Source organism: Semicossyphus pulcher, unplaced genomic scaffold (assembly GCF_022749685.1).
Source record: "Semicossyphus pulcher isolate SPU_LCO1_2020_fin unplaced genomic scaffold, fSemPul1.0.p SCAF_15, whole genome shotgun sequence".
Lineage (NCBI taxonomy): Eukaryota > Metazoa > Chordata > Actinopteri > Labriformes > Labridae > Semicossyphus > Semicossyphus pulcher.
The window spans coordinates 14916790-14942696 of record NW_027211659.1 but is presented as its reverse complement, the minus strand read 5'-3'; the positions used below and the strand labels follow the sequence as shown (position 1 = coordinate 14942696).

At 41.2% G+C, this 25907-nt stretch overlaps 2 protein-coding genes across 3 annotated transcripts in view; one reads left to right on the top strand and one right to left on the bottom strand.

Moving 5' to 3' along the window:
* The first annotated feature begins 766 nt into the window (after positions 1 to 766).
* tmem41aa (transmembrane protein 41aa) lies at positions 767 to 5804 on the top strand. Its single transcript, XM_069662738.1, has 5 exons — positions 767 to 986; positions 1842 to 1992; positions 2615 to 2776; positions 4115 to 4253; positions 4515 to 5804. The coding sequence occupies exons 1-5, from the start codon at positions 811 to 813 to the stop codon at positions 4733 to 4735; spliced, it is 849 nt and encodes a 282-aa protein (XP_069518839.1). The 5' UTR covers positions 767 to 810; the 3' UTR covers positions 4736 to 5804.
* Positions 5805 to 9038: 3234 nt separating this feature from the next.
* Positions 9039 to 25907, bottom strand: part of igf2bp2a (insulin-like growth factor 2 mRNA binding protein 2a) — a 48823-nt gene continuing 31954 nt past the window's right edge. The window contains exons 6-16 of one of the 2 annotated variants that reach the window (XM_069662736.1): positions 25176 to 25466; positions 24620 to 24754; positions 19570 to 19692; positions 16446 to 16581; positions 14542 to 14679; positions 13954 to 14022; positions 13119 to 13241; positions 12598 to 12672; positions 12261 to 12392; positions 12033 to 12146; positions 9039 to 10419 (exon numbers count right to left, since the gene is read on the bottom strand). In XM_069662736.1, the coding sequence (XP_069518837.1) occupies positions 10321 to 10419; positions 12033 to 12146; positions 12261 to 12392; positions 12598 to 12672; positions 13119 to 13241; positions 13954 to 14022; positions 14542 to 14679; positions 16446 to 16581; positions 19570 to 19692; positions 24620 to 24754; positions 25176 to 25466 (1435 nt within the window). In that variant the 3' untranslated portion in view covers positions 9039 to 10320. The remainder of the gene's footprint in view (positions 10420 to 12032; positions 12147 to 12260; positions 12393 to 12597; positions 12673 to 13118; positions 13242 to 13953; positions 14023 to 14541; positions 14680 to 16445; positions 16582 to 19569; positions 19693 to 24619; positions 24755 to 25175; positions 25467 to 25907) is intronic. The other variant, XM_069662737.1, reaches the window with a different exon arrangement.

The window sequence follows — 25907 nt, the reverse complement described above, 5'->3', positions numbered from 1 at the left end:
AAAGTGGATGAATATACAGGCTATGTTAGATACAACCTATCACTGCGGGTTCTGCAATTGCAGCTCCTAGACAAAGAATTAAACTCAATACAAAGAAACTTCAATTTTCTCACTAAACTTCAGTACAATTTTGAAGTACTTGCATTTTACTTGAGTTTTTGCATTTTATACAACTTTATACTTCTACATTTAAGGACCAGTGAGGTAATTTTTGCTCTACTATATTTGTCTGAAAACTCGAGTTGCTGGTTACTTTTCAAGGCACAATCATATTATTATTATTATTATTCACTTTGTGTATGTGAATTGCATCTCCAAATTTGGCAATTTTTGCAATCGAATCAATTATGGTTTTCGGAAACGCAGAATATATTTCGAACAATATAGTTGGCACTGAAATAAGAATAGGAATCAGTAGTCACACTTGCATTAAAGAGAAGCATTCAACTGCCCTTTGTGGACATTGTGAGGTACCAGAAACTACAGAGAATATGTTTTTAGTTGTAGGAAATATATATTAAAGACAATTAAAAGCATGGGGGCTAAAATGACAATGATTAAAAAGCATATTGGGTGTGTTTAAAAAGAACAAGGCAGAAGATAAAGGTTTGTTTGTTTTAAGGAAATCTGACAAACCGGACGCTCTAGGAGATAATTAGCTCCAGCAGAGGGCGGTAGGCTAACATTTAGTATGCCAGCTGCTTTAATTCCCATAGAAGAAGAAGAAGAGGACGAAGCAGCGGCTGGCCATTGTTTCTCCCACTGACAACAAGGAGTCAAAGCCGTGTACAGGCTAACAGAGTGAGGAATATGCGCTCACTTGTCGGACTAATCGCTGTTGTTGTTGCAGCCAGTTTGTACCTGTATTCACTCTCCCTGTATCTACCTGCGGGACCCCGACGACGTCCTAATCCAGCTGCAGAAAGACAACATGTGGAGGCGGAGGAGTCCGAGCAGCCCGCTGACAGCTCGGAGGAGCCCAGCAGGTGAGTGGACAGAGCTGTATTACCTTTTCAGCCAAACTAAAGACATTATCTCCTGTAGTTTTATATGTACATACGTCTCGGTGTGTAAATGTGTAAAGATATTTTTTAATTGTGTCTCACTGTATGTCTAAGGTTTAGGAAGCACCTACCTATCTCCTTTATACACAGATACACCCATTTACACAACACCTGGAATTTGTTTGCTGACGTTTTAACAGTAACACGCTAACAGAGCGATAATTCAGGACGTTGAATATCTCCATGAATGTATTAGCTATATTCCACAATTATGTAACTAATAAATGGACTAATATCAAGCTAACTACTGCAAACTATTAAACAGTGACCCATCCAGTTAACCCATCAGAAGTTGACGCCCAAGTGATAACAAAGTCCTCAAAGCAAACCCAAATTGTTCAGTTGCTAATGATTAAAACTGAGAAAACAGGCATTTATGAACTTGTTATCTCTGTTGTTATTTCACTCATGATAAGGGGCAACCCATTAGTCAGCTAAAGAGTACTTCATCTTTATGTGTGGGTGTTAACTTACTGGTATAACTTAGTTGTAAGCAAAATTTTCTCATTTAAATTATAAGTTCAACAGTTTCAGAAACTTGGAGACTTTGCATTCTGCTCTAACATTACTTAAGCGATACACTATATATCAGACATACTTTTAATTTCCTGATATCACCATTCTTTTATCTTGCAGCTTGAAAAGTGAGCTATTATTAATTTGTTTCCAAGATTCCAAGAAGATCTTTGTTAGCAGACATTCTTACTACAGTGACGTATTTGCCAACCCTCTCTGTTCATGACTAACTTTCTACGGATGCTCTTGATTGGCTCTCAGGTTGAAGTTTCCCTCAGACCTGGAGGAGCTCAGGGAGCTGGCTGAGCTTCTGCAGTTTTACAAGACAGAGCACACTGGATATGTCCTGCTGCTCTTCTGTAGTGCATATCTCTACAAGCAGTCCTTTGCCATCCCTGGATCCTCCTTCCTGGTAAGATAAAAATAGGTGCAGTTTTTCCGTGCTGCTGCTCGATAACAAAGCAGACTTTGTGAACATGGCAAAAACAAGATGAAGTTGATAGTGCTTAGTCTGGTTGTGTTAAAACTTGACTAAAGCAATTTTGATCTTTATTTTACGGGTTGGGATAGGTTGAAAATATGACACATGGATTCAAATTTGCTAAAAAAAAAACAGTGACGCCATGTTTGTATAAAAAAAGAGCTTTCATGTAAGATGTATTTTAGGAAAAGTGACATGGCACTTGACCTTGATGAGTTGAGTCTTTTCTTTAAAGACACTCTGCACAGGATAAAAATATTCAGCTAGCTCAAACAACAAAGGGATGTCAGACTTGCCTTTGTGCGTCAGCCATGCTGGACTTTTGTGACAGCATTTCTCTCCCACTTACATTCATTCAATCTGCAGCACAGAGAAGACACCACGACTGCACACCACACACTGGTTAAAGTGACTGACACCCTGCGTCCTACACTTCAAACCACTGTTAGATCAGAGGAAGTGATACAGTAGATCTGTGTGTCAGAGCTGATCATTGCACACACACTAATGATGACTGCTAACCCAGGTCTTCTCCTACTGTCTTTGTGTGCAGAATATTCTGGCAGGAGCTATATTTGGACCGTATCAAGGACTGCTGCTTGCCTGTGTGCTCACCACAGTGGGCTCCACCATGTGCTACCTCCTGTCCCAGGCCTTTGGAAAACATTACATCAGTAACGTGTTTCCTGATAAAGTCTCAATGCTGCAGAGGAAGGTAAATAAGTGACACTCTGTACACAAGCAAAGTTATACTCTTAACAAGAAACTGTTCCTCTAGGTGTGTAGATCTTCTACATAGAGAGAGACTTAACTTACAGAGTATGCTTACAATGTGCAAAAATTGCAGAAGTAAGAGTGAAAAGATGATCACGTAAGCCATCCTCAGTGTCTTACCAAAGATCCCTTGAAAGATGACTCTTAAAACTCTTAAAAACTCTTAATTCTTAAGGCCCCAATTCAATTTTATCGTTGCAAATCTTTATGTAAAATGTCTTAGGATGTCAGTTGTAAGCCTTAAAGTTTATCACTTCATGCACGTTTTGTATCTCATTATTTGATAGGCAAAAAAAGGCTACTAGGTAACACCTAAATTGGGAATATTAGGTTTTATTTTCCTGACCAGAGAGCTATACCTACTTACACGGCTGTGTTAAAGACTTTAAACTTCTCTAATTGGTTAATTACGGCATTTAAAGGTCTACTATTTCTCGATAGCAGATGAAGAACAGACCGTTGCTAGGGACGCGGCTCTAATCACACAATCCGGAGGACTAACTGTAATCATATCAATCTGCCGCAGAAAGAAGTCTGGTAAATGTGACGTTAGTGTGTTTACAGAGGGAAAAAAGAAAAGAGATGAAAAGCAATTAAGGTAAAATGACACAAAAACTGAAAGCGACGATAGAGAGATCTACAAAACTGAAGACAGCACATGAAGTAAACATTAAACACAGTACGGGATACGGCGGTGTTTAAAGACAGTGAATGGAAAAGAAGACGTCAACAGACTCACTTACAGAGTAAAAACAGCTAGCTTAGCTCATTTTAAGAAGGCTTGAGCTAACCGTTGCCATGGACGCAGCTCTCACTGTGAGGACTATTTTTAAACAGAAAACTGAAATATAATCATTTTTAAATTAATAGAACCATTTCCAAATCAATATTTTGTGTCAAATATTTGATTTCGTAAATAATTAGCTGTGTAATAAGCGGGTTAATGTATAGTGAGCAGGTTGTTATTAGGTTGTTGTTATAACAACCTGCTCACAAAACATGTACACACATGTAATTAGAATGTGTAAGTGGGGTTTTTATGCTATGAGAACCTACTGGTGTTAACAGTTTTAATCTAACAGGGTTATTCACCAGAATACATTAAATCCATGATGAAGTCAAATGAATGATTCTTGTCACATACCTGTTGAACAGCTGCATGGCATGTTATCATGTCCACTGTCCGGACCATAAGCCAACAAAAAAAGAAAGAAACATGCCCCTCTTGTCCCGTCATAGATTGTAATACTTTCCTTAACATCTCCTCTGTCTCTCCCAGGTTGAGGACAACAAAGACTGTCTGTTCTTCTTTCTGCTCTTCCTGAGATTCTTTCCCATGTCTCCCAACTGGTTTCTGAACATGTGTGCCCCCATCGTCAACATCCCCATCACCTTCTTCTTCAGCTCAGTCTTCATTGGTAAGCACGCGCGGATCACCCGACTGACGGCTAGTCAGAGCTGTCAGTCGGGTGACGACACTCTCCACATCGTGTAGCCGCACTGAATTTAAACAGCAGGGAACATTTTCCAATTGTAGGTCCCCGGATAAATCATGGAAACACTGTTTGTTGTTTTTTACAAATCACAGAAAACAGGCATGCATCAATTTAAACAAGAATACTGGAGCATTTCTCTCCACTTTGCAAACATTGTTATTGATCGGCTCTGTGTTTCCGTAGGCCTCCTGCCATACAACTTCATCTGCGTGCAGACAGGCGTCATGCTGTCTGAGGTGTCGTCGCTGGATGACCTGATCACCTGGGAGCGGCTGCTGCAGCTGCTGGCCATCGCCTGCATGGCTCTGCTGCCCGGCGCCCTCATCCGCCGCTTCAGTCAGAAGCGCCTCAAACTGGACGTCCAGCAGCAGAACGGGCTCGTGGAAGATAAGAAGGTCAAGTGATTTGTTCTGGGGATTAATTCGTCCTCTTTGATGCCCTCTGCTCTGAGGAGGAGTGAATGTATTTAAAGTGGTGACTCTTCAGAAAAACTTTGCGCACTCTCATGTGGATGATTTCTTCTATGTCGAGTGCTTACTTCTCTGGAGAGGGACTGCAGCTTGTAGAAGGGTACAGTGGAATTTGAAGCCAAGTATTTTGTGCAACCGGATGTTTCTGTGTTACAACATCTGTGGGCACAGCTGTCAGAGTGTGTGTCCGAATGTACAGCAATCATATAGAGAGAGGTTTTCCAGTGTAAACACTTGTTGTTTTAAGTGCCTGTCGTGCAGTGATGGACTCAAACTTCTACCTCCAAAAGGGACCTTTGGGAAAAGTTAATTGAAATGTAAACATTGTCAGTTTTTCAGACTGGGTCAGTTCAGTTGATTGTTTATGGGTCTGTGTGAATTATTTATTACTGAAACACTTGTGAGCAGAATACAACATGATGCTGTATCAATCCTGCATTTTGTAAATCCAGCATAGATTTAAAAAGAGTATACTACATTTTTACAATTTTTCACCTTTGACCTCAAAAGTTTTTCAAATGAAAAGAGACCAGAGTTTGTCCTCAGAGAGCAGCGTTTTGAGTAACCAATTAAAGTACAGTGTCGATATTTGACTAAGCTCTGTTTTAAAGTGTCATCTGGATTCTTGTCTGAAAGTGAATGTAGAGTTATTTCAGGCAGCGTGAGGCCTCAGTGTTGCCGTCTCTTTTTATGGTGCATGTGTCTTTTGTTCTGTACTCGTCCATCAGCATCTACGCTGTGCTAAGTGATATTTTAAAACTCTTCCTTCATGTGGGTTAAGATTTGTTATGTCAGCTCTCTGTGTGAAGTATTTAAAGTGTATTGTCGTCCACAGTATGCTTGTGTATTATCTCAGATCATAAATGAATGCTCGTATTTCAGAGGGGAAATAATGCAACGAGAGTCAAAACGTGTTTTTCAAATGTTCTTTATTGCTCAGATCCAGGTTGCTCAGCAATACAGTTCACTCACAACTCAAAACAACAGCATGGCTGTTACCAGAAAGGCATGGATCCACCAGATGTGATAAGAATGGATCATATGTCTGTCCAGCGCACAGTCACTGATTACCTTGAGGTGTTTGGGACCTTGTGGCCCTGTGGGAAATGTAGGGCTTGAGGGTTGTGACCGTCTGAGGAAACAAAAAGGAATCTCCCAAAATGGCAAAATTCAGTCAAGAAATGGATCCATGTAAAACCACTACTGAGAGTCTAGTGCTATATGAAGTGTAGTACATACTGGATCGCCTACGACAGTCTCATGCAATGCTTCGTGTTTCTCTCATTTAAAAACAAGACGGGACAAAAAAACACTGCTGTACTTCTGCATACATCTGACCACGCTTTGCGAAATCCTTCCTTAAGTGAGCTGCAATGTTTGGGATGGTTGTCGAATGCCTCTTCAGTCATGAAGGCATTAAGTTTATTCAGCCTTTTTTTTTTGTTTGTTTAAATCAAACACGGATACTCTGTCGACCTTTCCTCTTAGCATGTCACAGATCCAACTATTTTTACCGCTCTGATTCCCAAATCTGCTCAAAAATCCTAGCTAGGATATTTCTCAACCACAATTTAACTGCTAGTATTAATGATAGTGATCTAACAGGAATGAATATTAAAGCAAAAGAATCCCAGCTACTGCTCCAGACTACATTATTAAATCAGTGTAAATGACGAGAAAGCCAAATCAACAGAAAACAAAACAGGAAAAAAAAAGCCTAAGCTATCCAACCACCATGTGATATGACTAACAACACAGTACACCCGCAGTGATGTGTGGTTTTCTGGTACTGAATATTAATGTCTAGCAACACCCCACAAACCCTAGAAACACCAATCCTTGGAAATAAAATAAAAAAATAAGTGTCATAACTACCAAGTTTCAACCTCAGATTGTGATTGGCCATCGTGTGCTGACAACACCACAGTGAAACCGAACCTTACTGTTGAAAGGGCCAAAAACACAAGAGACAGAGGTCTGAAGAGTCCTCTGCAAGAAAAGAGCCTCAACTTGCTCTAAGAAGCTACTCCTGACAGCCAAACAAAACCATGAGTGATGGACTACAATATCCAGTGCTACCGTGAGAAGCCATTATTCTCCACGACGGGCCCCAGCAGCGACGCAGAGCGTCGACGGAGCCGTACTGCATTGGTGTGGGTAAGGTCAGGGTCATTTGAATCAGGTCTGGCGAGCTATCATCATCAGTATGAGGTACTGTACCGGCTGTGGGGAGGCTTGCTGAAGCAGCCTCAGGCATTGTGTGAGTTTTGATAGACCTTTTTGTTTTATTTCTTAAGCACTGCTAGTCTGTGTTCGCTGGGACAAAAAAATGATCCACCTCATCTGATGACAAAAGACTGCCCTCTAAAAGAAGTCAAAATCAGCTCTCGACAGGTAAAAGAACTCCAAAGACAAACACTAACTTTCACTAAATCATTCATTTATTTATTCTTTTGCCCTACATCGGTTTTAGTAACTAAAGTCAGCCTTGAATTCTGAGAGGTAATTCTGAAATGTACAGCACAACAAAACAAAAACTTAAATCGGTAGATCGATGAGAAAGCCGTTTAGAGGTCGTTTTTGAGGGAAGCTGTGACGCTCTAAACTTCTCCCACCATCTCTTACAACGCAGGTGCAGACTGGTAAGTGTTCTAGAGAGACAAATCGATGCATTTATGTGTGACTCTATTGTACATGTTTACAGATATACAGTTATCTTGTCGTACACAGTGACATCTCAACGACTAGACTAGAGTTGTTCTACATTCTACACAGAAGACGAGGGTTTTACACCATGTTCAAGAGTCCTGTCAGTGTATTTTTGCAGCTTTGTGTTTTTCTTCAAATCAACCCCAGAGTATTAACAAACAGAGCTGGTAAGATCGGGTTGGGTTGTTATAAAATTCTTTTTTTTTTTTTCACAAGTGAATAAACTTCATTGTTTTTTTGAAAGTCTAAAAAAAACCTGGAGGTACAGTTGGGAAAAACAGGAGGTACAGTTGGTTAGTTTTCTGTATTCTTTCTTTGATGGTGAAATCAGTACACAACATCCACATTCAGAACCACTTCGGGCAGGTGTGTACCCCTTAGATCCTGCTCTTCATTCCTTTCTAGCAATAAAAATCGACTTTGAAATCCCTTGACGTGTTTCTTTAAGAGGTTGTATGGCGTCCAGGCAGAGACAGTCCACCAGAGTTCACTACGGTTTTTTACAAAGTTTCACTAGTCGGCTGGACCTGAAGAGTTTTAGAGCTTACTTTAGATCTTGTTCTTTTTTTTTTTTCATTAAAAAAGAAAATTAAAAACGCTCAAAATGATCAGTTAACAAGGCATACAAAATGTGGAAAAAGGGGAAATGAAAGATTGGACTGAGGTACCCTGAAGCCTGAGGTAGATCACAATACTGACATGCGCACTGTTCACATCCTGACCAAAGTTAACGCGTTGGTTCACTTTACTGTTCTCCTATTTTTTCAGGTTTTTATCTCTTTATATTATTATTATTCATAGTCTAGTTTTCAAGAAAATAAACACTTCCCTTCAAAATAATATGGCAGTGTCCCACTGAGGAAAAAAGAAAAGGACTTTGTTTTCTTTTTGTTTCTTATCAATAGCTCTCATCACAAAATAGGAAAAAAATAGATTCATAAATATTACTCTCTCTTTTTATATATATATACACACACACATGCATACACTCGCACACACATACACACACATGGAGGAAGCTGTGCGTATTGGCAATAACCTAGCGTCTGGAAGATGAAGCTGATTGATGGGTGATTTTCGGACAGGTGACAAAATAAGGCAACAAGCTTCCATGGTCTCCAAAGTAAAGCACAAAGGGGACACCAGGACCTGCGTGTCCAGCGTGCTCGCACAGCGGCTGGCCAGCTCTCCAAAATAAAAGCCCAAAAAAAAAAGAAAAGAAAAAAAGAGAGAGTGAGAATGACAATCTGTGTGTCTGTGCCTCTGGCCCGGCCTGCTGGACACGGCAGGAGTGACGTTTTTTTTTTCTAAAAAGGCTGCATATCGTACATTCACAGCTGTCATGCCGTTTTAGAAAGCTCCCTGACAAGAGAGGGTTAAAGCCAAACGCGGCTGCGGTCACGTTTGCGTTTGTGTGTGCACCACAGGTCATACAGTGCCTCCCCGTAAATCCCCACCCTTTAAACCCAAATCGTTTCCTCACTGCCACTCCACACACCACAAGTCTGCACCCTCCCGCCCCACCCCTGTGTCCCCACTCCGGGTCTTCGGCTCACGTCCTGATTGGCCCTTGTGACGTCCTCATAAGGCAGAGTGTGAGGCGGTGCACATTTAAAATGAGGGGTCACCTGTAATCAAGCAAAGGTGGTCCGATTTTCTTTTTTTAAGACGTCAATTTTTGCTCTGATCGTCCATTAGATTTTTTTTTACATCAGGACAAGTATGAATGTCGATATAGTCATCTGTACAGAATGGGACTGTTACACCAGGCTACCGGTGAAAACGAATCCCTCTGTTGCGTTTAACCTCTGTTGAGCGAAAGTGGCAGTCAGTTCCATGTTGTCAAAAGGCTACAGAAAAAAAAAGTGATACTTGACAACAAATATTTTCATCCTATAAAACAACCATGATGCAAGATGAGAGAGAGTGATGAGAAAATGAAGCAGAAAAAGAAGGAAAAGAAAGAAAAAAACGCGTGCGTGTAGCGTCAGGTGTGAATGGTGAGAGACAAAGGGACGTTATCTTTTGCGTTGGCACACACACAGGCTTGTTACAAAGACTCAGAACCATTCACCATGTTTACTTATAGGGGTTTTTTTCTTTTTGATTTCAGTGGCCTATAATGTGAACAAACAAAAGGAAACCGCCACAGCCCGATCAATCTCTGGAACAAGCAAAATATTCAAACACTACACCAAGTGGAACTGTCATTTTGATAGAAAAATAACAGTGCGTACTCTTAGTGTGTATCAATATACTCTCTCTACTCTGTATTAATACTGCTAAGGATATTTAATCTTGCAAAATGAATATCTCACACTCTTGTGCGAGGTGTCCATTGTCACTCGCTCTCATTCTAACCCAAAATATCAATCACAATGCCTCTTATACGCTCGTGTTAATACAGTTGCTTTATCCGTTTGTTAGGCCTATGTTAGTCCAACTAAAGAGATAACGTTATGCAGGGCAACAAACTACTTCCTGTTTACCTTTTTAACTGTAAAGACAACAGTTTCCAATTCTCTGCCATTTCCACCTTTCTTCAAGATTTTTTTTTGGTCTTTTTATTATATTCTATCAGTACGCTTTCTCCCACTCCATCTGCTCTCACAGGGCTGGCAGTGCACACAATGCCCTCAGCCTTTGGCTCTCACTTGTTTCCCCCCGTGTGAAGTTCTTTGGTTTTGATCCCGGTGCTGCTGGTCTGCCCTGCATGTCCCCCTTGGCCTTGGCCTTTGTCTGGGTAGGTCTCTGTCCATTTGGGAGGGCTACATTCATTGGCTGGTGCCCGCTGGAGCCACCCCGGCTGGTCACTTGGAGTGGTGCGGTGACACTGCGGCGCACTGCTGGTGCTTCTGTTCCTGCTGTTTGACCTGCTGAATGATCTCCCGGATCTTCCTCTGTGCAGTCTGTGGAAGAGACGTCGCATACAGGAACAGGTGTTAATTGGTACATGACAAGGGGAAATGAAAAACCAGGTAAAAAAAAGAACCACAGCAATGTAAAAAAAAATTCAGACAAAAGAAAAATGTTAATGTACAGATTACTGTTAGTTTTCTATGAACTGCAAGGAATCAAGAGGGGTGGGTGTACGAAAATGTAACAGTATTATTTCCTAAGGCCAGCATACTGGCAAAACTGTTGACTCGTGGACAGTGACTCCCTCCCTCCTCACAACATGCTGGACAATCTGAAAAGCAGCTTCAGCCACAGACTCCTCCATCCCCGCTGTTCCAAAGAGGGAAACAGGAGGTCTCTTTTACCTGCTGCAGTCAGGCTTTATAACACATCTGCACATGCCAAACCGACAGACACTGAACTGGACTAATTTGTCTCTACACCTATCACGCTGCCTTTTTTGTACTGCCTGAATACTTGAATATGTCTTTATATATGGACATCTGTTACTGTGTTATGTGTGATATCATCGATATATTGTATTATAATGTATCCTCTCATATTATACCATATTATAACCATACCTGTAAATGTTCTTTTATTTGCTTATTATTATAACTTAACATGTATGTATGTTTCTAGTGCCTTATCTATCTTAAATAATATTACACATACATAAAGACCTCCATAGTGGTCTTGATGTGTGTATATAACATTATATTAACACTACTGTATTCTATTCACAGTCGTCTTGGCTCTGAGTGAACAGCGTATAATTAATACAAAATAATAAGAAGTTGGTCACAACAATATATATATAAAAAAACAATATAATATCAATCTATTATAATATTTTAAAACATTTTCCAGAGCTTTTCAACTTCATCATTAGATGGAGTTTGCTCAGTTGTTGTGGAGATGGATCTGCTGACATGCTAGCTCACGGTTATGATGTCTTCCTTAGCACCTTTACTTTTCTCTTTTGTAAACATCCATTAGCATGACAACTGAGCAAATTCCATACATTGATAAAGAACATGTTATATGGTTGAAAGATCCAGAAAATTCTCTTATCAGTGCAGTTAATACACAATTAAACCTATAAAAACTGAGAGGCTACAGGTAGCTAAAAGCTAGTTGGTAAAACTAAGGCAATCTGAACAAGAGCACCTTCTAGCCAATCAGAAACAAGTATTTTCTTTGTCTTTTTCCTTGTCTGCCATCTGTAGCTGTAACTACCTGGTCACCTTTAAAGCTGTCATTAAACACAAATGTAATTTAAGCAGAAAAGAAATCATTTAATTGTTTTATTCCTTGAAGGCAATGCACAACCGAAGTGTAGTCATCACACAGGTGTTTCACTTCAGCCTGAGCAGAGGTCTAATTAGCCAAAATTACAATCACCTGTTGCTTTGGAGGCTGTTTCACCTCATAACAACTTATTTACCTTTTAGCTCACTTATGTGTTGTAAGTTTGCAGTATTTATTATTTGTTATGCCATTAATTTATGTTATTGTATCGTCCATTCTTTTGGTACATGTATTTGACTTCAGCACAAAAAATCAGCCTAAATAACTGACAGCACCTGAGTTAGCTAACAGCCTTAAACCTTGTTGTGCATACCTGGTTGGCAAAGAAATGCCCATTGATTTTCACAAAGACCTCGTCGTTCTCGTCTGGAGTTTGGTCCCGCGGTACGATAACCTCAGCGCTCGTAAGGTTCTGCAGCTCATTTACCTGTAAAAAAAAACAGATTATTATCTTCCTAAGAGCAATTTGATGCTCAGATTTCAAGTGAAACTGAACAGAATTAAGGCCGGAGAGAAACCGTCACATTTCAGATCAACTCACCGTCTTGCCGCCTTTCCCAATGACCCTGCCAGCTGCAGTGGAGGGAACCTTGATGTGCGTCTCCAGTTTGACCTCCTCCTTCGCTGAGAAGAATTTCTCCTCTTTCAGCTTCGTATATATCTGACCTTGGGCCTGGAATAAAGAGGAGGGTATGAGGCAAGGAGAGACTGGGGAAAATGGGGGGACACAGTGATTGACTGCTCTTTACTATAATACAGGAAAAATTTAACAATCATCATTTTAATATAAAAAAATATATATATAACTTTTAAGTCTTAAGAAGAAAATGTATAGAATTTTAACATGAAATGTATGCACCCATTGATGCTGTTTTTACCTTGAACTGAGCCTCTGGGGGTCCAGTAATGATAACCTTCCTCTCAGTACAGTTTTGGCTCTCAGGTGGAGCGATCTGAAAGAGCCCACACAGGCCGGTTATTGAGACAAATATGGAGACAAAAGGGTGAAAAGCGTGTGATCCTGTTCTTTAGTCAGTGAAGAATCATCTGCAGACTCTAATAAACAAATGAGTCGCCTTCGATTACGTTATGAGAACTCGCTGAGCAGCTGTCCCACCTCTCCAGACGGGGCTTGAGGGGCTTTCTTGAAATTCCCCCCTCAATAGTCATCTCCTTTTTTCTGTTTGTTTTCCACCATAAATAACTAACATCCTCAGCTGTGGTCCATGAAAGGCTGCTGACTCAGCAAACACTGACTGCAAACTTGATTACTTCACCTCAACTATCGATTTGAGGCTCTAAACAATGCAGCATGTTTGTGAAAACCTACACGTTTTTCCACCACTTCTTTCACCCTTCCTCACTGGAATCAGCTCTGTGTTGACACTAACAAACCCACCTTGATTGAAGCTCCGGCGAAGTGGGCGAGTTGTTTGATGTGCTGGCCCTTCTTGCCGATCAAGGCCCCGACTGCCTGAGTTGGAATAAAGAGGAAGACGACCTCCTGTTCTTGAGCCTGCTGCTGAGAAAACACAGAGGAAAATATTTTTCACCACACTTTTACTGAACTCGACTGCTGACGGTTGCAGACACAAACATTCAAAAACTGCTTAAAATAGTTCCAAAAATCCTGATTTGACTCGACAGATAGTTGAGGGGCAGCCGAAAATGATGACACCACATGTAAGGGAAGCTAAATTGAGCTCCCTTCGAGGGTTTTCTCTTTTGGTAAACATCCTGGCCCTGGCTGGGTCCGAGTGGAATCTTTCCTATTAAGGCCGATGGTTGCCCCATGTTTTTGTTTTCCTTTAGCATGGTAACACTCCTGTTCTCGAGGTTTATAAAGTGAATTTTTACAAGCCGCAGGACAACTCTGGGCTGAAAAGTCCCCTTCCAGAAATATTTGTGGTTCTCTGCCGACTGGGTGATGGTACGCAGGAATGCCAGACTCACTGTTCAACATAGACGGAGAGGTAGTCATGCTCTGTTATTTATGAGTCTCTTCCTCTTTGTCTTGATGCTGTGACAGTCCCTGCCATATATACCATAAATCACCTCCTTTAGTTGGAACAAACTTGAGGCTTTCGCTGACCTCCCTGCATGCAGAAAAGATTACTCTAAACCCTCAAACTATTAAAATAATTATATGGCATCAGAAAATAACAAGAAATTAGTGGTTAATTCTCTCATCACCAAGGCAACAGTGACTTTAGTGCAGATTTGAGGGAACGTACTGAGTGGTGGTGGGTGATAGCACTTGCTGGAGGAACCCCGTACAGGCCACTGAGATGTGAAGAGTAATTCTGAAAGTGAAGTGACAAGCAGACCAATCAGATGGCACAGAACACCCACACTCATACACACAGGCATGTACACAATTCAATTCTTATTAAGGGGAATTTCAGGGCTTAAACTCCCAGTGAATCACACACTAACTTTGTTGCCTATGAAGCATGCAAAGACATTCTCACACGCTGCCTCACACCGCTCTGGCTCTGGCAATGAGTGGAGACTTTGTTTTACAGACAAACTGACTCATCTCTGGAGAAGATGGGGGAATTCTGCTCGTTTCAAACTGTGTACAACATCATACAGGAAGACCTGAGTCAACACCGTTTTGTTTTTGCAAAAAACTCTTCAGGGGGAACCTGGATCGTCATGTGTCGGAAACAAATTGCTTTATCAAGTCAAACTGATCCCTGCGGGAGCTGAGCGCTGCTGCGCTGGGTGGGTAAAGCTAACAGCGTTTAAGTCACTAAACAGTGTGCGCACAAGCTGTTTTTGCTTAGTGGGTATGTTAAAAAAAACAGGAGTGTACTCACTAAGAATGGGTTGTATCCTCCTGGTGCCACAGGGGGCACTGCACCGCGTGGTCCAGCACAAGGGGGCAGCATCGGCATGCCAGAGGAGAAGATGCCCAGAGCGCTCAGGTTCAAGCCCGGGATCAGGTTTGCCTGTTGCTGTGGGAAAGAAGAGAGACCTTCTTCAGTGGTGATTTGGAAAGGAAAAGAAGCGATACATTAATTTGTAAGTTAGGCTAAATGGTAAATGGACCGTACTTATATAGCACATTTAGACACTGATGGCAAACGCCTAAGTGCCAATCTCCAATCAGTATCTACTGTATACGCATTAATACCCATGGCTGTGCCTTCAGGAGCAATTTGGGGTTCAGTGTCTTGCCCAAGGACATGTGGACTTTAGCAGTCAGGGATCGAATCCCACACCTTCCGACTGAGAAACGACCGACTGAGCCACAGCCGCCCCACGCTAACACTTCCAACAATTTTCACAGAAAAGGGCAGATTTGTAGCATTTTTTTCATCTTCTAAAAGCACATCTTTAAAATCCACAGCTAACAAGAGGTTAAGGTCCAAGACAAAGCAACAAATACTTCTTGATGATTCAAAATATCCTGTTTTTTTTATAGTAAATACGACAACAAACATTTCTTGAATAGATTTAAATAACACAGAAAAGATCTGACTTCAAATGAGTTCAAGGAGACATATTTTCAGCATCACCTTTAAGAGAAAAAAAAGTATGCACTCAGCATAGATTGTTAGAACAAAACTTCTCTGCATTCTCTGGTTCCAGCTTCTCAAACATTTGCTGCTTTTCTTTGTTTTCTATGATAACAAATGTCAAGGTCTCTGCACTGAAATGGTGCTTAATTAATTTCCCAAAATTGCACGTACCAGGGAAAGTGTGCTCTTTTATGTTACATTTTCCATTTTTAAAGGTGAAATTAGTGTTTCTTTATGGTTGGACAAAATGTTCTACTTCTTCAGCTACCAAAGCTTCTAACCCATCCGAAAAGTAACCTGTCACAACTCTGAAAACGTTTCTTCTCTGCTCAAGAAAAGTTGATGGTTTGGAGGACAATTTGATTTGCAATGCTGTGACTGACACATTTCTCCCTCACAGTCAAGTCATCTATCCTCTTTCATGGCCGTGAGGAGACACGCGGTCTCCTTTCACTTCCTTGTTGCACACGCAGCTTTGTGTAATATCCTCGGTGTCACGCTAGATGGCCCTCCCCGCTTACTGTAGAGCCGACGCTCAGCCCGACAGGTGCCAGATCTGCTCTCACCAGCCGGTACAATTTAACCGCATGCTGCGTGATGCTTCCTGATGATTATTTCTCAGCCAATATTTGGACGATCAACATGAGTGAGGAACCTGGCAGCTCATGTGAAGGCAGCAAAGAAAAGGCAGACACCGGGACTCTGATCCTCTCAACAAGTTACATCACCACCGCCAATACAATCACTTTATCAGCATCCATCTTCATATAACTGCAACGCACTGGGGAGCGTGCAGCGTGTGATATCATCACTATCTCTCTTCCTCTGAGCTTGACCTCCTGGGCTGCAACACCAGTGATGTCATCGGGGCAGCGTGAAAGAGGAGCTGGGTGAGAGAGCGGCCTACAGATATCAGATGGATGCTGGGAAACGCAGTGTGTTCCAGCAGGAACACAGACACACGCAGCGGGGAGGTGGGCGTGAGTCAGAGGCACACACACTATTACTGTTATCCATTTACCAAGCAGACAGTATTACTAACGCTGCTGGTAACATGCGCTGAATGAGGAGGCAATGCTATCCTGCTGTATATCATCGCTCCTCTCCGATGTTCACCTGTCAGCATCTGTGAGTCAACCTGAGATCATAACCACACACACACACAAACACACGCTGCAGATGGGGACCTTTGCGCTTACGTTTACAGCAGCGACGTCGTTCTCGTAGGCTTCCCTCAGTTTCTTCAGGATCTCTTTTTCGGCTCTACAGATCCCTTCCAAGCTGCCCTTCACCGTGATGGTCCTCTCTGGGTTGTAAATGGTTAAGTCTTGTAACCTGCAAGGAGATCACAAACACAAACACCAACACAAATAATGTAATATTTTGCATATGCAATACTTGCACACTCATTCTGCTCACATATTTTATCAGAGGGTGGATGTGACTGAGCTGATTTGAATAGCATTTCCTGTCTCTGTGTTGGGTGTTATTGCAGGCTGCATCATCAATAACAGACATTACATTTCTTGTGTAACTTAAAAGTAAGGGTATAGGATCTCTCCTCCCCTCCCCATACCTCCTGTCTATCTTCAGCTGTCCTATCTAATAAAGGAAAGGAAAGGAAAAAGCCCCCCCAAAAAATCTAAAAATAAAAAAACAGAAGCTAGGTTATACAAAGAGAAAACAGATTTAATTAAAAATACTATATATTGTCATAACTGGCACCACAGCGGCAGATATGGTCAAATTCAACGTTTCTTTAAAACACTGGTACCTACACTTTCCATAACAGAGCATGAGAGGGTTTCAGTATACCACACACACACTATATGGGATGAATGGTAGAGATAGAAGAAGAGTCCTTTGTTTGCAATTTTGGCAAAACCTGCGACAGTAAACTAGATTTTTATAAAGTGTCCAACTGAAAAAAGGCCAAATCTACGGTGGCCCTGAAGTGCAAATCACAACAGCAAAACAGAAAACACAACGGCAAATCAGAAAACAGCCGTTCTGTTTTGCCGTTGTCATTTGCACTTCAGGGCCACCATACAAATCCCCTCCCCAAATGTACCAGAACATGCACTGCCTAATTACTAATACAGAATATACACAGGTAGGCAGTTACATCGGAAACAGGAAGGTTGTATAACTGTTTGCTTCAGCTTGAATGCTTTTACTTTATTGATTGCTGTCTGTGTGTAAAACAGATGTTAATAGAGCTAAAATGTTCTGAGATAAATTTGCCAACTATAATAATTTATCTGCAATCATCTGACAGATCAAGATGATTGTGTGATTACAGAATTGGTTCTGTCAGAGTAGAAAATACAGTGCATTTAAATATATCACTACATCCATCAAGTGTGGGTTTAATAACATCTTATGACAGCTTTGGCTGGTGTGAGACGTCTTGATTTGCTTTATTAATAAAAACTTCTGTTTAATCAAGCATGAAAATTCATCAAAAAGTTCCCAGGTGGTGCCGGTTTAGCTCAGCGGTTAAATCGCCTGTTTCATATACAGAGGCCACAGTCCTTGATGCGGCGGCCCAAGGGTTCAACTCCCACCCTCGGCCCTTTGTCCCATGTCATCCACACTCTCTATTCCCCTGTTTCTGACACTATGCACTAGAGATAGACCGATATGGTTTTTTCAGGGCCGATACCGATACTGATTATTAGTAGTCAAGGAGGCCGATAACCGATATTTGGAGCCGATATTCATTTGCAGTAAAAGTTAAAATATTGGCGTCAAAATTTTGAATAATACAAAATCCAACACTTAACTTTGTTTAAATGCCTTTAAGCATATGTTTATTAAACAAACAAACAAAAGGCGCAGGGAGTTCCCAGGGTCAGCAGCATCTCTTATAAAGTTAACTGAAAATTTAAATAAATAAATAAATAACTTCCTGAAGTTTTATTAAGTAAATTAAACAAAGTTAAATAAAATTTGCAAAGAAATGAACTCTTGTCGGCCGTCAGATTTAAAAAAAAATGAAAAAAAATTGGGAAAAAAAAGGCCGATGCCAATATGCGTCAAAATGCCGCATATCGGCGCCGATAATCGGCCCGGCCTTTAGATCCTTCTCGCTGGGGAAACAAACTGAGATCAACCTGATGAAATACAAATAGTCATTCTCTAGACTAAATAAAAACCAAGATGCTTTAAGTTACACCTCAGTATGATCATGTGTAAAAATGTGCACTGTCCCTTTAAACAACTAGTTTGTAACTCAAGGTCAGGGTTGAATTTCATCATCAGCAACATGTGTATACACGTGAAATTGATTCATCAATCCTCGCTTATTAAGAGAGCAACTGCCGTGAAAACACATTAGCGTCAAAAGATAGCAGCAAGATATTTAGCTTGATTTCATAACTCTGTGCAGCAGCCTTATCACGATTCAATCTGTCAGAGATTAGACCACATTTAATCAGTTAGGTCAAAGAAAGTTTGAGTGAGAAAATCTTTTGCCCTGAAAGTTGCTCTGATTTGGCGCCTCTGATGCTCACTTGGATCTGATAACATGCGCACGTATTTTTTTTCTCTCACCTTTCCAAGAGGCTTATACAGCAGGTGAGCCGACTGAGAAAATAGCACAGCAATCTCAGCAAATCTTTTTTAACAACTCCGTCTATTATTACATGAATCGAATAAGCGTTTTCTCCATAAAGCAGTTGTACAAACAACTTCAAGCCTTTGAAGCCACATAATCCATTCTCTCCTCTGTGTGTGTGGACGCCGAGGACACTCTGAAAGGATTTCACATAACCATAAATATTGATTGTACTGTTTGTCTCTTCTCAAAAAGGACCCTCTCCTTCTGTTGTCGCCTCTCCCTCCTCCTTGTCTCTTTCTCAGGGCTCATTACGTCGTCTTTGGGGCTCGCGCAGACAGAGCGATTCATTAACCTAAATGAACGAAGGTTGTGGCACACGCTTTGTTAAATGGGGTGTAACCGCCACCTCTCTAATATCATGTTCTGGAGTGAAGGAGCTGTAATCGACTCTTCACATTTGCTCTCTTACAACTCAGTTAAGTGAAACTGCACGCTGGGAGGCTAATGAGAGAAAGGTGTGGCACCAAGAAGATGAAATCACCGCATGCTATTTGCGCACAGGTTTAAATTTAGATTAAAATGTCCTTCAAAGTATAATTGCTGCTGTGTCACAATAACACAAGCTCTCACGTCAGAGTGCTCCAGCGTGTGTTCCTGGAGGTGCTAAAACAGCTAGTGGCGTAGCCGCAGAGCACGTGTGTGTGTGTGTGTGTATGTGTGCGTGGGCGTGGATGAAAGAGCAGCAAGAGGGGGGGACTTACGAGGAGATGGTAATCTTGGTCCCTGTCTCCTCCTCGATCTTCTTCAGGTTGCGGCCCTCTTTCCCGATCAGCCGGCCCACGAGGCTGTTGTGGGCAAGGATTTTCAGAGAGATGTCCTCCGTCCTGCACACACACACACAAACACACACTCAGGTTAGGCGAGATAATACAAGATAAGTTCGGCTGAGTGTCACTGATGCTGTGTGAGGGATGTTGTAGCTGGTGTGATCAGGTATGAAGAGGAATGTGGATGGCTGCCCAGCAGGGAAGTGCTGCTGTAAGCTCAGGGCAAGACATGAGGCTGAATCCTGCTCTCTCTTGCCAGATAAAGCTCGTGTAGTAACAGCTTTCACCACACTTATTGCGAGACGTTTGATCCTTTTAAAATGGAAGCAACACGCCCCTCCGTCCTTTTCTCATTGGGTCAAAGAAGTTTCTCTTACATCTTACTTTTTTTGTGTGTTTTATTAGTATTTTTTTCTTTTTATCATTATTTATCAACTCTTTATTCTACTCTTTCTTTTACTGTTTGTTCCTCTCCAGCTATTCCGAGTAATCAATACAACTACTGGTATTTGATTGTCTTATGTACTTTCTCCTCCATCACCTTAATGTATTTTGTAACCTGTAAGGACCTGTGTCCACATAGCGCCTTTTTCTGGCAGATCAGCGCTGGCACAGTGCTGGGATTAAGCGCTTGTGGGATGAGAGAAAAAACGCCGGATCATGTTTTGTTTCTATGACAACAATAAGTTTAACTTACTACACAGCTACCAACATGCTTACAACGTGTAGGGCGATAAAAGCACAACACAAATGGGCTTCTCTGTCTCTATTGTGATGCTGTTTGTCATTTACAGCTCCAGGTAGACAGAAACAGCCAAAAGAAGTTGCTTCTCCATGTTTGGTGGTAACCATAGTGACGAGAGGGGCCCCATCTGATTGGTTGCGGTGACGACACCAGCACCTTTCTGAAAAGTTCTGAGATTTTCAACTAGAAGCGCTCAGCACAAAAAGAGGCGGAGCGGTCTGAGAATAAGACGCTGGGTAGTGCGCTTCCTCTCTAGGCGGCCGAGTACGCTCAATTGGGAAGAACTGAAAAAAAGACGCTATGTGGACACAGGGCCTAACCCTGCAATTGGGTGGGCAGGGGGATTTTTTGTCAGCATATTGGACGACTAGTACCTCTTCATATAGATATGTAAAATATATGCTTTGTCTCTTTTACACTTGTGGGATGAAAACTTTGAAAATGAATAAAACACATTTACAAAAAAACGCATGAGGCTTTTATTTTATACTGTATGTAGGCCACAGTTGCTTTGTGGTTTTACAGATTTTCACAGTAAAATACCCCAAAAGATCCGTTAAAACCAATTTTCCAGCTGAGTTGTTCTACTGATGCAGCTTGAATTGTTTCTTGCTGCAAAACGACACTGTTCACTGCAGTTTACTATAAACAACACGCTGTTGCAATAAGCACAGATGAAGAGAAAAACAGGGAAAACAGAAACAAGATGCTGCTGATAAAGCAGCAACATGTAAAACAAATGATTTTCCCTGCATTACTTTTTTCTTTTAATTTATTCTTAATGTTCAAATATAAAACTGGATTTATTGGATTTATTTCACGCCTCATTATTCTCCAGAATAGAGCCATGTAATTTGGCAGTAATTATAATGAATAAGGGACAGCGCTGAAGTCGTACAATTCAAATTATGTGCTTCTAATGAACAGCTAAACTAGCTAAACCTCTTAGTGTGAGTGCACAGCTGCTGAAATGAACAAGCAATAAGTGTCCAATCTGTCTGCAGGAGAACATACAAGTAACATTTAAGAACACAGGTTGTAACTGAAAGTAAGGACACGTGCATATCAACCACGAGTCTGGTCATGAATCAAATGTTACATCATATTTATCTGGAAGTCAGAGATGTTTAATGTCACAGTTGAGAGAAACAGATTGTGCAAACTGTGTAATTTGGTGGAAGAGGAAGGAGACTTCCATTTTATTTTGTTCTGTACAATTTATGATGAGAGTTTTCCATTAAATGGCTCAGATAAACTCTTCTGTATAGACGAGGAAAAATTGTTGTTTGAATGAGATGTTTTTAAGTTGATTTCCCAAAGCCTGGAAGAGGATGCAAGATGAACTATTAACCTAATATTTATAATGGAATTCGCCAGTACGATTAAATGATAAAAAACGTGATAGATCAATCATAATGATGTTAAATAAAGATTTATTTGGGTCCAATTTTCAAATAAACTTCGCTGGAAGCCATCAACTGATTTTAAACTCAATACAACCCCAGATAAGAGTCTTAAATCTATTTTGTCTACAATCATATCCAATTAAGTTCAGAAAACTTTGTCTGAAATGATCAGAAAATAAATAGCATAATTTTTTTTTTAAATAAGATTAAAATCAAAACAAGGAATCCCAAGTGTATGTCTGTAAAGGAATAAAGATAAAGGGACGGGAGGAGCATAACTTCTGTATAATCTATTTCTGCTGTGTGGGACAATTGTGGGGTAGAAGTGTGAATTAAAGTCCGGGTTGGGTGGAGTGAAGGGATACCATGCTTTTGCTGGGGGTTTCTTTTGGGCTGGGTCACACTTATGATGATGATACTTGTGTGGTTACGTGTGTGTGTGTGTGTGTGCTGGGGGTGGCGAGTCGGGCATGTTTAAGTGTTGATTGTTGCTGTAAGGTGAAATTAGTTTTTGGTTAGCTGCGGGCAAAACGTGGAAATGACAGTGTTGTGGTTGGGTTTCACTGGGTGTAGGGCCTCTTTAGACGGTGTTAATTACAGGGTGTTGGGAGTTTGAAGTGACAGGTTGGTTTTTGCAGGTGTGGCGCCCAAGGCTATGTAGGGTGGTGTAATATGCTAACACTCAGCAGTAGATGTAAACGTTATTGTGATGTTTGAGGGAGGGATTATTGATTTAACAGATTACAGTGGATCAGAAGAGTTGAACAGATGTATTACTATTACATTCATGTGGTTAAATCTTTTCACTAAAGCAAAATACAACTATTGTATTTATACTTAACCGGAGCTGCAGGATGTGAAACCTGCAGGTGCTGATTTGAGCATTTCTTTGCAGTATTCATAGTGGGGTTTTTTTTTTACTTTAAAGGAAACTGTAGGTGACATGAGCTGCAGCCCAATTACTACTGACTGGTTTACAATTATCTCAATACTTACATAATACATGCAGGTGTCAATATGTTTTACCTATTTTCACATTTGCAACCTTAAATGAATGGCTGGGAAATAAACTAATTTGCCTTCTTACTGCACTTTTGTCTGCACAGTTGATATGAAGCTAAGTCCAGTGGCTTATTAGCTTAGCATAAAGACTGGAAACAGGAGGAAACAGCTAGCCTGGCTCTGCTAAAATGTAATAAAATCCACCTACCAGAACCTGTACATTTTTGATTTTCTTTATTTTTACTTAAATTCATTTGTTTCGAACATGTATAAAAATAACAACTTAAAAAACAATTCAGGCAAACAAAGCAAACAGCAGTAACGGCATTCTTTCTATAAAAGGGTTAGGGTAATGTTGGGGCAAAGCCTTTCCGCCTCTGAGCCGGCATCGGAGGTAGTAACAGAGGCGTAACAGAGGCGTACCAGAGGCGAAACAGCGTCTGTGTAAACTGCAGAGTCGGCAGGGCGGAACAGCATAGTGCGTGTGTATTTGAAGCGGTTTGTTCACACCTCGCGCACGTTTTGCTTCCGCAACGCTGGAATTCTATTTAAAAACACACCATGGGGCAGCTTTACGCCGGCATTGCGTGTTCCACTGTAGAATGACAAAGGCGGCATGAGGACGGAGCTTCGTTATGGCGCTGAGGCGGAACCACAGTGTAAAAAAGGCTAAGGACTCCACTTATAACTGAAGTCTGTTCGAAAAGGGTGTAGGGTGGAGTGAGAAAAATGTATCTAGTCCGTCCCCTTTTTTAACACAAGATACACTGTAGTGATGTTAGTCCAGTTAAGCCCTTTGTTCTTCTGTTCTGTATCTGTTCAATACGTTATTTTTGCCGATTTGTTTAAACTTGCTTTATGTTACATGTTTTCATTTCTTCACTACAGCTGTTTCACGGATTAGGGTTAGTTGTTGGTTCTCTGTAATTGGATTTATTTACGCTTCTTCTGGCTCTTTTTAAATCACACTCATTACAGCTTAAAATTCAAATAACTGTTTTTACACTGTTCTTAATACAGATGAAACAAAAAAGACACAGTGAGGTTAGTTAGCAATTATTTTCACTATTTTTTAAGTCTCTAAAGCATATTTCCGAAAATTTCGAACTATTGTTTTTGACAGCATGAAACCTGGTTTTAATTTTTTCTGAGATTGGCAGTAAGAAAAGTCAAATATTATCACAGCAAGGGGTGAAAATGTTCATATAGACCCAATGCTCAAAGTTTTGTATGTATGCACCTCAGCAAGTGTCACAAACACCGGGCACAAGAAACAACCTTCAAATTAAACAAATATCATGCTGGTTTAAACATGATGTTTTTTAGGATGTGTCTTGCAAACCTGTGGTAACAAATTACTTTTTCTTAATGCAGCAATGCAGGAACTATTGCGTATATCTCCAACAACTGTGAGTGTGTGCACACATGATCAGGAGTGAAGTTCAGAGGTACAGCCTCCTTGTTTCACACTACAAAGAAAGAAAAACACTGGTATCATGTGTAAAAGATGGGTGCTGTTGATCAGATTCACAGAGGAGTTTTACAGGTGTAATGTCTTGTTTAAACTGTCAACTCCAATTAGACATGTTGGCCTTGTTTCCTAAATGCTAAGCTGCGATCACATGTTTGCTTACGTGAGTGCGTTGTATGCACTGTGTTTACTGTGTTAGTGGTCCACGCCAGAGAATACACAGTGAGATTAAAAGGTGTGCAGGCAGGTTAAAGGATAAGATTACAGTCCTGCAGACATTATAGCTAATCTCCCTGCAGGACTGTATGCACGTCCAAGTGTTTTCATGGGAACGTCTGCGTAGCGGGGGAGCGGACTCACGTGTTGGTCTCGTGGGCCTCCTTCTGCATAATATCCAGGATCATGCGACAGGCGGAGGAGCAGCCCTCGGGAGTTGAGTGGATGGTGATGGGCTTTTCTGCTGCACCTGCATTTTCCTTCCGATGAATGTCCACCCTGAGAAGAAGACAGACAGAGAGGAGAACATAACAATGAGGAGGACGGACACAGAGGCAAGAGAAGATCTAACTGTGCAGTGTGTTAATTCATGATAAAGTCTGTCATATGCAAAAAAATTGTGTTCATCTGGAAAGAAAAATTCATAAGGCAACAGTAAACATGCCATCTATTACGCCTAATTAACCTGGGCTATTCATCTCCAAAATTTAACAACACAAAGCTTTAATTTTGTACAGTCTTGCATCTAATCTAAGATAATTACTCTTCAAATGAGAACCTTGATTCAGCACTCAAATACCTAATTAATGCAAGCAAAAATAATAACACAAAGCTGCCTGAGGAAGTCCATACAGCCATGAACAGAACAGAAAAGACAGAGCAGGAACCAGGCGAGATATAAAGCATTGTCCTTGCTTACTTGGACTGTGTCTGTTTGGTGACATTCTTGATGGTGAGGCCCTCCTTGCCGATGATGGCTCCCACAAACTGAGTAGGCACGAGCATGCGCAGGGGGAAGTCGTGTTGTCTGGTGCGTGGAGGGCAGTACTCTCCGGAGGGCCCGGCCTGACCGGCGCCCTGGTCCCGGGACGACCGACCCCCGCGGCGCGTGCGAGGAGCCTGGTCAGGCGGAGCAGCATCCATGTCCACTATATATGACACTTTGAAAGAGTAGTCTTCAAACTGGTGTCCTGTTAACTTCTCAATGGCTCTGCAGGAAGGAGCAGGGAGAAGAGAGTAAATCATGGGTACTATTGTCAATAAATTAGTTGTAATTATCAAAACTTCATTAAAGCTCAAACATGTTAACAAGCTACATATTTACAAATATCTCTCATTAAATCGAAATATGTACCAATACCATTTTTTCCTTTCCAATACTGACTCTATCTGATTGCTATCTTTGTTGTACGGCATGGCTCAGTACACTTAAAGGAGCAAGTCACCCCTGGAAAAAGCCACTGTCAGTCAAAGCTGGTGTTTTCTGTAATCGATAGAAGCAATAATATTTGAAATTGGCGCCATAGCTGTGGAGAAAGTTGTACAAACAGCTCGTGGTTTCGCCCATTCTACATTCCTACAACACCCAGCGTGCATTGCGCCCCTCCCTCTGAAAGGAATGGCCCAGCAAGAGACGCTGGAGTGAAATACT

What these genes read in the sequence shown, in the direction of transcription:
- tmem41aa (XM_069662738.1), top strand. Translation starts at nt 811, where the DNA reads ATGCGCTCACTTGTCGGACTAATCGCTGTTGTTGTTGCAGCCAGTTTG. An exon ending in TCCCTGGATCCTCCTTCCTG is followed by an intron (nt 1,993 to 2,614) that starts GTAAGATAAAAA and finishes CTTTGTGTGCAG; the next exon opens with AATATTCTGGCAGGAGCTAT. An exon ending in TCTCAATGCTGCAGAGGAAG is followed by an intron (nt 2,777 to 4,114) that starts GTAAATAAGTGA and finishes TGTCTCTCCCAG; the next exon opens with GTTGAGGACAACAAAGACTG.